The 13,869-nt window shown below is 55.1% G+C and overlaps 4 protein-coding genes across 4 annotated transcripts; 2 read left to right on the top strand and 2 right to left on the bottom strand.

Annotated features, from left to right (window-relative positions):
• Positions 1 to 4,688: 4,688 nt before the first annotated feature.
• GCG54_00002123 (CDP-diacylglycerol--inositol 3-phosphatidyltransferase) lies at positions 4,689 to 5,765 on the top strand (the record flags this gene model as incomplete). Its single annotated transcript, XM_045402220.1, has 3 exons — positions 4,689 to 4,878; positions 4,944 to 5,320; positions 5,376 to 5,765. The coding sequence occupies 3 exons, from the start codon at positions 4,689 to 4,691 to the stop codon at positions 5,763 to 5,765; spliced, it is 957 nt and encodes a 318-aa protein (XP_045258582.1).
• Positions 5,766 to 6,474: 709 nt separating this feature from the next.
• GCG54_00002122 (Iron transport multicopper oxidase FET3) lies at positions 6,475 to 8,528 on the bottom strand (the record flags this gene model as incomplete). Its single annotated transcript, XM_045402219.1, has 4 exons — positions 6,475 to 6,712; positions 6,771 to 7,573; positions 7,625 to 8,119; positions 8,178 to 8,528. 4 exons carry the CDS (start codon positions 8,526 to 8,528, stop codon positions 6,475 to 6,477), a joined length of 1,887 nt encoding a protein of 628 aa, XP_045258581.1.
• A 1,755-nt stretch (positions 8,529 to 10,283) lies between these two features.
• GCG54_00002121 (Plasma membrane iron permease) lies at positions 10,284 to 11,928 on the top strand (the record flags this gene model as incomplete). The annotated part of the gene is made up of 5 exons (XM_045402218.1): positions 10,284 to 10,307; positions 10,523 to 10,804; positions 10,863 to 11,305; positions 11,364 to 11,562; positions 11,620 to 11,928. 5 exons carry the CDS (start codon positions 10,284 to 10,286, stop codon positions 11,926 to 11,928), a joined length of 1,257 nt encoding a protein of 418 aa, XP_045258580.1.
• Positions 11,929 to 12,098: 170 nt separating this feature from the next.
• On the bottom strand, positions 12,099 to 13,596 carry GCG54_00002120 (uncharacterized protein; the record flags this gene model as incomplete). Its single annotated transcript, XM_045402217.1, has 2 exons — positions 12,099 to 12,688; positions 12,744 to 13,596. Coding segments are annotated over 2 exons (1,443 nt in total), but the record flags the coding sequence as incomplete, so codon positions are not given.
• Between the last annotated feature and the right edge of the window lie 273 nt (positions 13,597 to 13,869).

Here is a 13,869-nt window from a genome sequence, read left to right as displayed (position 1 = left end):
GAGCGGCGAGGAGGCAGAGAGAGTGAGTGAGTGAGAGACACGGAGCAAGAGCAAGAGAGAGTACGTGTATGTGGGTGTGTGGGTGTCACAGAGAGAAAACGGGAGGCCAACAACAATAACCAAAGTGCATGGGGCAAATGCCAGCAAATCAGTCAATGAGACGAAACGAGAGGAGACGACGAGGATCAATAATTGGGACTCAGAGAGGAGAGAGAGAGAGAGAGAGAGAGAGAGAGAGAGAGAGAAATATCCAAAAGCAGAGCCCCCTGACCTTTGACCAGCCCCGTAGGTAAGGAATGAATTGCCCCCAAGCAAGGTAGGGTATGTCCGTACTGTAAGGTATTCAGAGTAGTACCTTACCTGTAGCATTATGGAGTTTTCCCTAAAGCACTCACCCCACGCAAGTACGCATACCTTGCTTGTCATCCACCTTACCACGTACGGACATTCGTACAATTGGTATTGGTCTGAGAGAATATCAAAGGCGAGGGACTTGAACTCTGATCGACTACTGTGGCTGTACCACCTGACCCGGCGGCATCCATCCATCCATCCATCCTCTTCACCTCGAAGAGCTCTTCGCTGCGCCGTGACTTGAGGTGTCAGTTGCGCATGCATCAAAAGGCTTCTCCGTCCAATTTCCCCACCTTAAAGCAAGCAAGCAAATCCTCTTTTGTCGGCCCTTCCTTCCATGAACGCCAGTCAGTATTGTCCCCAAAACCCTCTCGCATTCTCAGACTCGATTCACACTTGCCGAAGTCCTTTGCCTACCTCATCATCCCAAGGAGCCACGGCATGTTCCATATCAATGTTCTACCTGCTGGTCGGATTCGGAGAGTCCAGGAACACCGCCGTTCTTGGAACGGCTAGATGATCCCGACCCCTCCCCCTTCTGCACCCTGAATTGACTAAAAAGCCTGTGGTGTGGGCTAATTAAAATAGGAGGCATGCCGACCTTCCATGTGGCATCCCGGCAAGCAGACCAGTCCATGCCTTTTGCCAGTTCTCCCAAAAGACTTTATCCAGGCATATGTACGGACGGCTGCCTCACCGGCCGCCACCCCGGTAATCCAGTGCTAGTTTGGAGTGACTGAATGAATCGATTCCCAGCTCAACTTCAGCCCATATCACATCACCGTGGCGGCGGACCATCCAAGGGCCGGCGAGGGTGACGGCGCCGTCGCGTTCCATGGGAACCGAACGTGTAAAAGCTTGAGCCGCGGCATCCCTTGACGGCAGAATGCCTGAGTCGATCTCGAAAGCCAAAAGAGCGTAAGTCGACCAGATGAGATGGGCTCGAACCCACCCTTTCGCACGTTCTGGAACCAGACCGACGTCCGACAAAAGTATTTTTCTTTTCCCCGTCCAGACCCTGCAAATGCGACTGTGACGTGTAGCCCTGCGGTCAAGGGGCGGTTGGAACGCTGGCCGCACCACGGCAACACAGCAACGTAACGCCAGCACGATATTGAATGAGGCACACACACACACACCCACACACACACTCACTCACTCACAACAGCCACAATACCCATCTTCAGCGTGGTCCGTCTGTCGCAACGCGCAACTCCAACAATCTATAGTTGCCATGCCGGAGCCCACCCGACGCACCAATCACCGGTCCCTGCGTGTGTGTTGCTTTGTGTAACATTGAGTTGCGGTGCGAATCATGTCAACCAGCCGTGCTGTCGGCCGGTTGCCAAAAGAAAGGACGAAATATTTTGGATAGCCGGGGGTGGTGTCGGCGAAAGCATGCTGGGCATGGAACGGGCAATCTTGATTTCGATACGTCAGATCGGATGCCAATGCATCGACGATGAGAGACAGACGGACAACCAGGCCGGTCGAGATGGTTGACCGCGACTACACTACGGTAAACCCTGGCCTGGATGTCTGTCTGCCTGTCTGGTCTGGTCTCTGGTCTGTCTCGTGCATGTGTTGACCGCAGCCGTCAGATAATGAGAATCATGACCGGAAGCGGTGGATGGGATCCTGCGGTGAAGCCGTCGCCCCCAATGGACCACTTTAACGGTGCAGCTTGCGGGCCGGAGGCTCTCGACGTCACGACCCCCAAGCACACCTCAGCCTATCAAGTTGGGGCGGCTGGGCAATATCGTGCCATGCCCCCGGGTCTTAATTGTCGCTAGTAAGGGTCTCTCGTGTTTTGATGCGAGGAGACTGACGGGAAGTCCGATGAACCAAAGAACGGTGTAATCCTTTTCCCCGCAACCATGGCTACCTCAGTCGACTGCCATTAGCCTTGTGCCGTCCCACATCCCACATCGCACTTTCAACGTCTCGTGCCGGCGGCAACCAAGGGAAGGGAAGGGACAAGCAGCAGGAGAGGGAGGAATGGAAGTCTAATGTGTTAGTGGCGGCGGATGCATGGAATGCAGGCCAAGCAAGCCCTAGAAGCCGAGTGCCAGGCGGGACAGGGAGTTCGGCGAGTTCTAGTGTTGTTCCGGGTGTGTCGTGTCGAATAGAGACGCCGGTGGGCGCTTTCCTTACTCAGGAAAACGCGATTGACGACGCCGGGCCCGCCACCCGACATTGCGACCCAGGTCGGTATCCGGCCATGGGCTGGGCACTCGGCCGCGAGGTGGGTGAGGCTCGTCCAAAGAGGCCATGTGCTGTGGCTATCTTCCAGATTGCAAGTCCGAGATCGCTTCGGTTCCGGTTGCTGATTTCCTGGGGAGGGGGGCCGGGCGAACACACGGTCCCTCCTCGTGCCCCGGCAGCCAGCCAGCCGTGAGTGATGCCATGTCAATTACCTATTGTGTGCATTTCCATTGGGGGCCGAAACTGACAACAATGATTGACGGTTGGCATGCGTTGATGGGAGAAAGCCAAAGCTGCACAGAGCCGGTCTCGTGCGCGACCACCAGACCTCAGCATCAACGCGTCTGCTCGTGCGCTGGTTTCAGTGAACAATGATGCACGTCCATGTTGCTGCTGTTGTTGGCAGTGACCCAGTAGCCACTACAGGTGAAGCGTTGAGAAGGCAGAGTGCGGGGAAGGCGATGAAGATGAGCAGGCATGCTGCCGGGTGGTGAGGGCGGACAGCGGAGGGCGGCGGGCTGGATATCTGGATGTTGGTTATCGTGATAGGAGCTGGTGTTGGAGATAAGGAAGGCGGCCACCTACATCTGTTGTGTTGAGCTAACAGGGAATAAGTTGCGAGAATGACAGCCTCGATGAGCACCAAAGTGGGCGTCTATCTGGAGAAGATGAGCGGTGGTCTAGATAGAATAATCCAAGACATGCAGATGTCTCTTGGCGCTGCTTTGCGGCATCCCACTCCAAAACTCAGTACTGTTGGTGTCGCGTCAATCTGTTTGAAGGAAGCCGTGGGAAGGCAATGTTAAGACTGGGTAAGCACTCCCAAGCCATGAAGACCAAAATTGGCCTTGTTCGGCTCAGGACGACTCACGCGACAGCTGGCATTGTCATGGGCAGAGAGAAAGCGGATCTAACTCATTATGGCTGTATTGATCGGTAGGTACCTAGGTGAGCAGCTCGCGATATGTCACTGACGAATGCAAGACGACGTGGACTGTTCCTTGCCCGATAAGGCGCATCTATCTCTGCTGGGTCGGGCTTGACGCACGGCTCTCGCTGATTCGTGGGTCGCCTGCTGAGGTAAGCGTGCTAAGGCAGGACTAGCTGGTTTTCTTGAGTGTCTTATCCATCTCTTATCCGTTCTTATCCAATGACCCGCCAGCTGGGCCGGCAAAGGGGCACAAAAGGGTAAGGTAGGTCGAGCCTGCCAGGCAGGTGGTGTCGAGGCGGGAGCGCTGGAAGACGCGCGAGCTCGGGTGGGCTCTCTCTGCAGATCCGCATACATGTGAAAAAGGTGAGGTACCTCACCCTACCTTAGGTACGGACTTTGTACCTGGTAGCTCTTTGCAGCGGCAGTGGTGGGTGTGTTACCAGCCAAGGCAAGACGGGACAAGGCACCCAGTGCCAAAGTAGGTACCTACCCATGGTCTCCATCGCACCTGGAGCGCAGAGGTGGAAGCAGATGAGACACCTTGCCTGCCTTACCTGGCGCCTTACGTAGCCCGTGGAGGAGCCAAGCTCGATAGTAAATTATTGACCAGTCAAACTTGAAGTGAGGTGCAGAGTAAGAGAATTGTCAGGTCAGCTAATAAGGCATGGTCAGCACAAAGCTGGGCGAACCCTCCGTGCCGTCCGAAGAATTCCACATCAGCGGGCTTCCACCTTCTCTGCTTTTTTTTTTTTTGTGCCCTCCATTGCTGCGACTGACTGACTGACTGTCCATGACCTGCAACCTGCACCTCACGCTCACGCTCCTTTCTCTCTATCTTGCATCCAACAGCTCCACACCCGTCGCCTCCCTTCGACCTTCGACTTCCTCCCCTCCCCTCTCCTCCCCTCCTCGAGTCGCCTCGATTCAACCAAGCTCGACGCAGACAGGTCCTCCTTACCCTAATTTAGATCCTCAAGATCCTTGCCGAGCAAGTCAGACCCATCTGCGATCCATCTGCATATCTTCCTTACGAATCCTGTTGCCGGAACCACTTATCTTCCATCCGTGCAACCTCCACTGCAACACCGGCTGCTTCGGTCGCCTCATCCACGCCGCTTAAAACCTCTTCACACCCCGTTTGTGGGCAGCTCAGCTTCTTTAATCTGCTGCATTACAGCTTCTAGTCCGCCACATCACCATGTCCGTCCGACAGACAAGGCGCCAGGCCGCCCAGGCCGCTGCCGCTGCCGCCGAATCCCCAAAAGTCGCAGTCGACGAGCCAACCGAACAGGTCACGATGAACGGAAATGGCAATGGAGCTACCAGAACGGAACCCTCGGAGAGTGGTCCCAAGGAGAACATTTTCTTATTCTGGCCCAACATCATCGGTATGGCTGCCCAGCGAGCTCCCAAGCTTATCACCATGACGTTGCTAACTCGTGTTTCATCACAGGCTACTCACGCATTGTCCTCGCCATTGCCTCTCTCTACTACATGCCCCTCCACCCACGAACATGCTCCCTGCTATACAGCGTGTCCTGCCTTCTGGATGCCCTCGACGGTTACGCCGCGCGTGCTTTCGAGCAGTCGACGCGCTTCGGTGCCGTCCTCGACATGGTCACTGATAGGTGCACCACATCGTGCTTGCTGGTTTTCCTGTCTTGCGCGTTCCCTCGATGGACCATTGTTTTCCAAATGCTCCTCTCCCTCGACTTCTCTAGCCACTACATTCATATGTACGCCACCCTGACCATGGGAGGTTCTGATACCAGTCACAAGAATGTCGACAAGAGCCGCAGTTGGCTCCTGAACCTGTACTACACCAACAAGGTGAGTCTTTCTCGATTTCTGATTCTCTGACACCATTTGACTGACTTGTTCGCAGACCGTCTTGTTTGTTTTCTGCGCCGCCAATGAGCTCTTCTTCATTGCGCTCTACCTCCTCTCCTTCTCCTCCCCGCTCCTCTCGCCGTCTCTGCTCAACTCTGTCTCGAACTCCGACGCCGCTCAGATCCAGGCTGGTGCGCAGGTCAACACTTCTCTGCTCAGCCAGATCTTCCCGAATCCTTACAGCGCCGCCGCTCTCGAGATGGCTCGTGCAAACAAGATGGACTCTTTCTGGCCGTGGGTGCTTACTGGCGTCAGCTTTCCCATCATGGCCATGAAGCAGTTCATCAATGTTGTGCAAATCGTCAAGGCGAGCAAGTGGCTTGCCGAGGGCGATCTCGCAATGAGGCGGGCGCAGGGTCTTCCCAGGAAGGTGAAGAGCACCTAAGGGAGCACGCTGGTTGTGCGCAACGCCAACAACACCATGACGCCCTAACAGGCTGCGTAGAGATGAGTTGGCCAACAAAATCTGCCGAACACACACATACGCTTTCATGCGATGTGATTGGGCGAGCTGAACTAGGTTGGAGACATGAGACGGTCTGGCGAGAGAAGCCAGGTCACTATCGACGAGGAATTTTCCGACGATCCAAAGGAGCCGAGCCGCTGTAGGCATATTTGCGTCATAGAAGGACATGCGGGCGCATGTAGGACCACATGAGAGCGATTGACTGATTCTCGTGTGTGATATTTAATGAAACAAAGCGCCATCTAGCATGGCTGGCCGGTCACGGCCGATGACAAGGGGGAGGGACCACAGTCGACAAAAATGTCGAACTCAGGAGTCTGGAGTTTATCATTTTTCCCCTTTGAATTTTCATCCAATAGTAGATTAATTGAAGTTTTATTCGTTCATAGTGCCTCTCCGTACTGCTATGTTGTAAACTACGGTGGTTCTGTAAGTGAACACTCGACTGACGGCAACATTTGGGGATACCAGGATTATCTACGAATGGATCTTCATCTATTATTGTGGTCACGCCTCATCTCGGTTGATCATCCGTGATCTAAGGCAGCGTCTTGGGTATAAGACCCGATCACCGGGTCGCTTACATTCTAATAATAACACGACATGCCCGCCAGGTTCACCGCGACAGTCAGGTACGTGCAGTTGCTGAACTCCCAGACCCGACTCCGACAATAATCGGCTCCTTTTGATGCTGGTCCTTGCTGACATGCCCCGCTCCGGACGCCGTTCCGGTCGTTGGTGCCGCATAACCGGCTCCGGAGGGTCCGTCGTTCGTCTTCGCCAGGCCGTACCACGCCACCACGAGGACGCCGAGGATGCCGGTGATGCAGCTGAAAACAAGGGCAACAATGCCACGGGCGGTGAATCTAGTCATGACAAGTCAGCATATATGAAGCAGCGGAGATGGGATCTGAGATAACGCACCCGTCTGGGAGACGCGCTGGCGGGGTGTTCTGGCCGGACAGGTCGAGGTAGTCTAGAGTGTTCGCCGCCGCGTTGCCGGTGATGGGCACGTTGCCTGCAGCACATGCATCCTTATGGTTCTGGGGGATTGTGAGGCTCTTTTGCAGGTCAAGCGGCGCCTCGACGAACGTTGCCATCAGGCCGGAAGTAACATGCCATTCAATGTGGCAATGGAAGAGCCAGACGCCGGGGTTGTTGGCCTTGAAGCGGAGCACGATGTTGCCATTGGGCCAGACGACGAGGGTATCTCTCCGCATGGGGGTCTTGGGGAAGTCCGCCTCTGAGACGTTTGCATTTTCAAACGTTCCGCCTTCCTCGGGCGCGCGGTAGAGTGCCTGGAAGTTGTGGCCGTGGAGATGGAATGGATGGCGGCCAGGGTCAAGGTTATTGACGATGATTTGCACGACCTCGTCGCGCTCGAGGACGAAGCTGTGTGTGTATGTTCCGTATACCTGCGGGTTTGTTGCGTTGCCTCCCGCCGAGAGAGCCGTGTAAAGCGTGGGCACTTTGGGGGCCTTGTAAGTGATATCATTAAAGAAGGCGTAGTTTGCGCCGTCATTCAGGTTGTCCATGATTACGTCCAACTCGACAGTCTGCGAAGGCGAGGTGAGCAAGGGCTGCTTATCGTAGGGGACAAGGGTCATGTCGTCAAAGGGCGCGAAGCTGTCGAGTGTCGCAGCCTGGTTCAATGGCTTGGATGAATCGTAGACGAGCCATCCCGTGACGTTGTAGTTGAGGTCTGGCGGGAGGGTGTCGAACAGAGACTAAGTCGGTCAGTCGAAAACCCACACATAGGAGCGTTTGGAGAATCATACCGTGTCCATGCTACCAACGATGGCAAAGTTGGAGCCGGTATCGTTCAGAGTCTTGACGAGGAAGCTGCAGCGCTGTGCGGCGGCGAGGTAAATCATGCTTGCGTCCGCCGGCTCCGTGTACACGCCGTCGACCTCGACGATGGAGATGTTGTGACCCTCGATCCAGACATACTGGCCTGCGAACGCTGCCATATTCACCATCCGGAAGAGATACGTCTTCCCGGGTTGGACGGTGACCGTTAGGTTCTGGGTATCGTTCATGAGGGCCGCTTGAGGAACGGGTTCGGCGCCTGTCGGGTTTCCCTTGCTCATGAAGGGAGGGATGAGATCGGCCATTTGGTCGTGGTACCAGTCGGAGAGCGTCACGACAACCTCCTCATCGTACTGACCCTTGAATGGCGAGTCGGGATCGTGGATGACGACCGGGCCCCTCAGGCCATCGGGGTACTGAGACTGGGTGTGTGAGTGATACCAGTAGGTGCCGGGCTGCTGAATCTGTAGAGAGTCAACGGGACGTTCAAACTTGATCTTCGCGCTCGAGGAGGCCGCCTACAGTGAAGTTGTATGTGAACGACGAGCCTGGTGGTATGGCACATTGGCTGACTTGTGAAGGCCCGTCCATATGCGTCGTGCCGTTCATGAATAAGCCGTGGAAGTGGAGGGAAGTCGATTGGTTACCCAGGTTGTTCTGGACATTGATGAGAATAGTATCCCCCACGTTCGCATCGATTCGAGGAATCGGCCATTGCCCATTGATGCCAATGACTGGACGGGCAAAAGCACCGTCTGGGTTTGCAGTCACCCATCCAATGTTGAAGTCGTGAGAGACGGTTGCTGCAGAGGCTGGCTGCAGCAGTAATGCAGCCAGCAGGCCGAATCTGCATGCTCTTGCCGTGAAGTCCATGACGGTCAAAACCGACGGCAATAGTCAAATTCCAAGGGTCGCCTTTGGTTCAGGAGGAGGCCTCTGCTTCGTCTGTCCTTTTATCCTGAGTGAAAGACAGGAGGAGCGACAGCACGTATGACTGACTACCAGAGAGGAGGGCGAGGATGGCGAAGGAAATGAACCTCAGCAGGTTTTGTCTGGACTAGACCAAACGGCAACTCGTGGCGACCATTGCTGGCCAGGGTGACCTCCCTCCTGTGGCCGCCGAAGCATCTTATCAATCTGATCTCCCAATGGGCCCCCGACACAAGCTGTTCCATGACCTAGACCGGCAGAGAACGAGGGGCTTGTCGTTAGTGGAAGACAAATCTTATCAGATGCTACGAGACATATTTTCTCTTGCCGCCACCCACCCACCTCACTAGTCCGGAAACCACCTTGGCATCTGGCCACCTGCCTTGTTGCCTTTGATGCCGATTCCTCGCTAATGACCGGAATACCAAAACGACGCAAGCGAAGCGCCCGTATTCGAGCGATTGGCCCGCCGGAAAGTCGGCGGTCCCAGTTGTCGAAAATCGCAGGGTTAGCAAGGTTGTTGCTGCAATGAAGATCAGCTAGCTGGGGCCCCCTACAGCCGAGAAAAGCTTGTCTCTCCACGCTAAGCCAGCCCAGGGCTGCCGCCAAAGGGTCCCTGAGGGTGGGCGGCGATGGGGTCCGTTTCCATTCCACCGGTGCTGGTGCTCTCTTCACCTCTGACTAGCTTCTCTCAGCCGGGCGAGCTGGTCGACGCCAACTCTGGATGAACGGCACACGGGCTGCAGCTGGCGCATGCTTCTCAATCCCTCGGGGAAGTCCAGGGACGCAGGAGGTGGTCGATCTCGTGTGCTCCTGTCGTCTTCAAAGAGGGTGTCGTCGGCTTGGTCTCAGAGCTTGCAGCAAGAAAGGAGCGCCCGCCGGTGGGAGAGGCGTAAAAGCGCATCCAGCTGCCAACCTCTCAGGTGACGGATCGGCACCGATGGGGATGATCAAGATGGGACTCCGCCATCGTCGTCTCGGGCTAGCTAATTTGTTTGCGAGTAATGAAGGGGCTGACAAGATGTGGCTCGATGTTTGTAGGTGGCTACCGCTGGCTAGTTCCGAGATGAAGCTGACTTGTTGCGTTTTTTCATCTCTTAGCCTGCCACATCAACTTCCAAGTGCGCCGCCATTTCCTTGCCCTGCGGACAGTGGCTGAAAGACCAAGTGCCGTTTGCCGATGTGTGGCTTCCATCGCCTTTCCCAGATCACGAACGGCATCGCATCTCTGAACTGACGTTCTGTGGCGAACAAGACTTGGCCCAGCCGATGTCAGTCTCATCAATACGTTTAATGTCCCAAGTAAGCAGGCAAGCAAGCTTGCTGTGTCCGTGCAGTGCTTTTCAGCAGCACCACTCTGCGCTCTCAAACTTTCAAAAAGCCTTCCATACAATAATACAGCAACATAAGTGCCTCGAGGACCCTTGCCTGTCGGAGACCCTAACCCACGCTAGGCAAGGCGAGACGGGTCCAAGGTAGGGATGTAGCATTCGCCAGTCCGCCAGCTCGACCTCCAACGTGAGCAACAGGAGCCGATGGTACTAAACCAAGACCAAAAAGCTTGTCATGCGAAAAGGGGCCCGGTGGAATGTAACCCATTCAACCTTGGAACCAGAGGGCAATTGGCTCTGCTTCCCGGAAACGCTTGCACCAGCATCTTGTCCCATCCCACCTCGCCTCATCTTGCCTGCTCGGCTCATGTGCAACGCAGAGTACTTTGCAGTCCGGTCACAAGCTGGTCAAAGCCTGTGCCCGTCAAACATTTCACGCCGGGATATGGTCTGATGATTATCGAGATATGCCTGGCGTCTTTCATTTGTCCTGGAGACAAGCTAGCGTTCCGCCTTCGGCCCTCGCCTCTGCTCCTTTGCCTCCGTGGTAGCCCGTCCCAAGGTCTCGTCCCCCCCACACGGCCAGCTTGATCTAACCATTATCAGATTGATTTTTATCAGATCAATCAGGTCTTTGCCGTCAAAGACTGGTTATTACCCTACCGAACCTCCTTTCCGTTCTCCTGGCCGCCCTTGAATGTTGATTCCTCGCTTCTATCCATCCATGCCAAGATGACCGTCGACGTCTTCTCCGTCCCCGTCTTCCTTGTCGTGTTCCGAGAAAGTCTCGAAACCGTCATCATTGTTTCCGTCTTACTTGCATTCCTGAAGCAAACACTCGACGGCCCTCATAGAGATGTCGCCGTTTACAAGTCTCTACGCCGACAGGTAAGGAAACGCCGACACCACCACCCTGCTCGAACTTCTTCTCATCGTGACGCTGCAGGTATGGCTTGGTACAGGCATAGGTTTTCTGATATGCCTGGTCGCCGCGGGCGCCCTCATCGGCGTCTTCTACAAGCTCGGCCGGAACAGCTGGGAAGCCCATGAGAACTACTACGAAGGAGCCTTCTCCATCTTCGCCGCCGTCATCATCACAATCATGGGAGCTGCCCTGCTCCGCATCGGAAAGATGCAGGAGAAGTGGCGCGTCAAGCTCGCCAAGGCCATGGAAGCCCCCGTCAAGACCGGCGCAAAGAAGGGGTGGTTCAAGCACTTCATCGAAAAGTACGCCATGTTTGTCCTGCCCTTCATCACCGTGCTCCGAGAGGGTATCGAGGCCATTGTGTTCGTCGCCGGCGTCTCGTTCTCGGCCCCCGCGACCGCCGTGCCGCTTCCGGTGGTCATCGGGTTGATCGTCGGCGCCTTGGTCGGTTATCTTCTGTACAAGTAAGTTCTGTCCAGCACCGACGAACCCCTTGTTTGAGGTCGCTAACACCGCGAATAGGGGTGGATCGACCGCGAAGCTGCAGGTTTTCCTCGTGATATCTACTTGCCTTCTCTACCTCGTCGCCGCAGGCCTTTTCACCAGGGCAGTTTCAAACTTCGAGCAGCAAGCGTGGAACAACGTCGTTGGTGGTGACGCTGCGGAGCTTGGGAACGGACCGGGCTCTTACGACATCGATAAGAGCGTGTGGCACGTCAACGTGAGTTCTCAACCCCAGTGACTGTGGCTTCCTGGCATACTAACACTCGGAAAAAAGTGCTGCAGCCCTGAACTCAATGGAGGCGGTGGCTGGGGAATCTTCAACGCCATTCTGGGATGGACCAACTCCGCAACGTATGGCTCGGTCATTGCCTACAATGCGTACTGGATCTTCGTCATGGCTGGCTTCTTCGTCATGAGGTTCCACGAGCTCAAGGGACACTGGCCATTCATGAAGCCAAAGGCAGCGAATGACGGTGTTGTCGGCAGCGGTAGCGAAGCCCAGTCTGATGACAGAGTCTCTGACAAGGCATCGGACAAGGAAAAGGGGCCTCCTACCACGAAGACAGTCACAGCTTCTTCGTGATGACGACCAACCAGTAATGTCATGATGGCAACGGGAGTTGCGCTGCCGGCTGTTGAGCCACCTGCAAGTCAACCTGTAGATATCTTGTTTGCCTTAGGACAGTCTTGGCACATGCCACGTACTGCTAGATGCGTAATGCGGCTCTGTTAATTTACTGATGGGCGAATTCGCTAGTATTCAGGTGTCCAATCCCACTTATCGGCGGTGAACAGCTTGCGTGCCATCTTATCAGCGTACATATTGCCCTCATACCGTAGTCGTTGGTCACTTGCCAACCCTCGAGTGAACTCAAACCTTTTCTCTTCTCTATCTCGGCCCAAGCTCTCGTCACCGGGAATCCACGTGGCAGACATACGGCTGTCCCTCCACTCGACCTGTGAGATGGAGAGGACCGTCGAAGACAGCATCGACCTGATGTATTCCAGAATAGGCTCCAGGCGAGTTCGAATACCACAGTTGGTATGGTGCTTGTCAATCTGGTAGCTCGGGACCTGCTTCAGAGTTGCCAGTATCTCCTCAATGTCAATTACTGACGCATCTGGGATGTTGTCGAGAGAGCTAGGTCCAAAGTCGACGATGCCCATCAACTCTTTGCCGGTGAAGAATTTGAGCATTTGGCCGAGCTGGAAGGAGTCGCATGCTGAACTCGAGTCATAGCCGAGTTTGCATTGCCTCTCTCGGGAAGAGTAGAGTCCGAGGAAGTGACGCTGTATCGACGCGATGGTGTTCAGCACACATTCTCGGCGGTATTGCAGTTCTCCTGAGCAAGTTAGTTCATCGGCGCATCGCTGATGTGGACAGCGGTATGAACTTACGCTCCAGGTCGTCGGGCAGACTCCACCACAGCTCTGTGCGGCTAGGCTCCTCAACAGTCAGATTGCTCCAACGGACGGAGCCGCGCAAGATCAGTTCTCTCGTGTAGTTGTGAAGCCTTGGAGGCTGCTCCAAGAGCCAGGCAACCAAGATCTTTTGCCGGAGTACGTTTTCAACATCAAGAGTCTTCTTGACAGTACCGGCCCGAGCAGGTTTGGCACTTGTCAGAGGCCATTTGAACTTCAAGTCGATACTAAGGTATCTCGAGACTACGGTTCGACAATCAAACCGATCCGCCAGAATGGCTAGAGTAGTCACATGAAGCATATTGATAGAGGTGGATTGTATTTGGTTCCCATGCATGATTCTCATCAAATCCTCAAAGACCTTTTCACGGCCAATAGAGCGGGTAGCCTCATCATCGTCCACGATGGAGATCCAGGGCAAGTCTCTGGAGTCCACCTCAGCTAGCTTGAGTTTCTCGGACGCCAGACGAGCCAATGTCTCGTCGACTTTGCTGGCCTCGGCAAACTGCTTGTTTCCGAGCAGGTTGGCAAAATAGCGCGAATGCTTCTTCAAGACGGCGAGCTTGACGCGATAAGCGACTTTGATGCTCGGGCTCAGGTTGGGCTGAGGAATACGTGGGGCACCAAACTTCTTCGTGGCAGCCTGCCAAGTCTTCCGAGCGGCGGCGAGGGTCTCTTTGGATGTCTCGAATGTAACGTCCAGCACGATGTCTCCATCGTCGGCTATGAGGACGACGGGGGCATCACCCGATGACGGATCCGATGTGTCATCCTGAACTGGCGCCGAGTCTTCCATCGTAAGACGGCGCAGCAAGGACGGGGGTAACTTTCTGCCGAGACTCAAGATTCGACATGTAGAGGCGAGAGGCAGATGGCCATTTTAGGGTTTCCAGACACAAGCTTGCAACTGGATCGTTGATCAGAGGAGGGAAGAAGAGTGAGGGTCTGTTGCTGGCGTGGGGGAGGGAGCATGACTTGCCTAGGCTGGTCATCGTCGCCTCTGGTGCCCTGCTCTTCAAGGCAGCACGGTAATGTCACTATAGTGGGCCACACAGTGCTTTCAATTGAGCCCGGTCTACAGACTGTACGCGGAAATTGCAAT

Source organism: Colletotrichum gloeosporioides (assembly GCF_011800055.1).
Source record: "Colletotrichum gloeosporioides strain Lc1 chromosome Unknown consensus_84, whole genome shotgun sequence".
NCBI classification, from domain to species: Eukaryota; Fungi; Ascomycota; class Sordariomycetes; order Glomerellales; family Glomerellaceae; genus Colletotrichum; species Colletotrichum gloeosporioides.
Note: the sequence above shows the minus strand (reverse complement) of the source record. Positions and strands in the feature narration are given on the sequence as shown.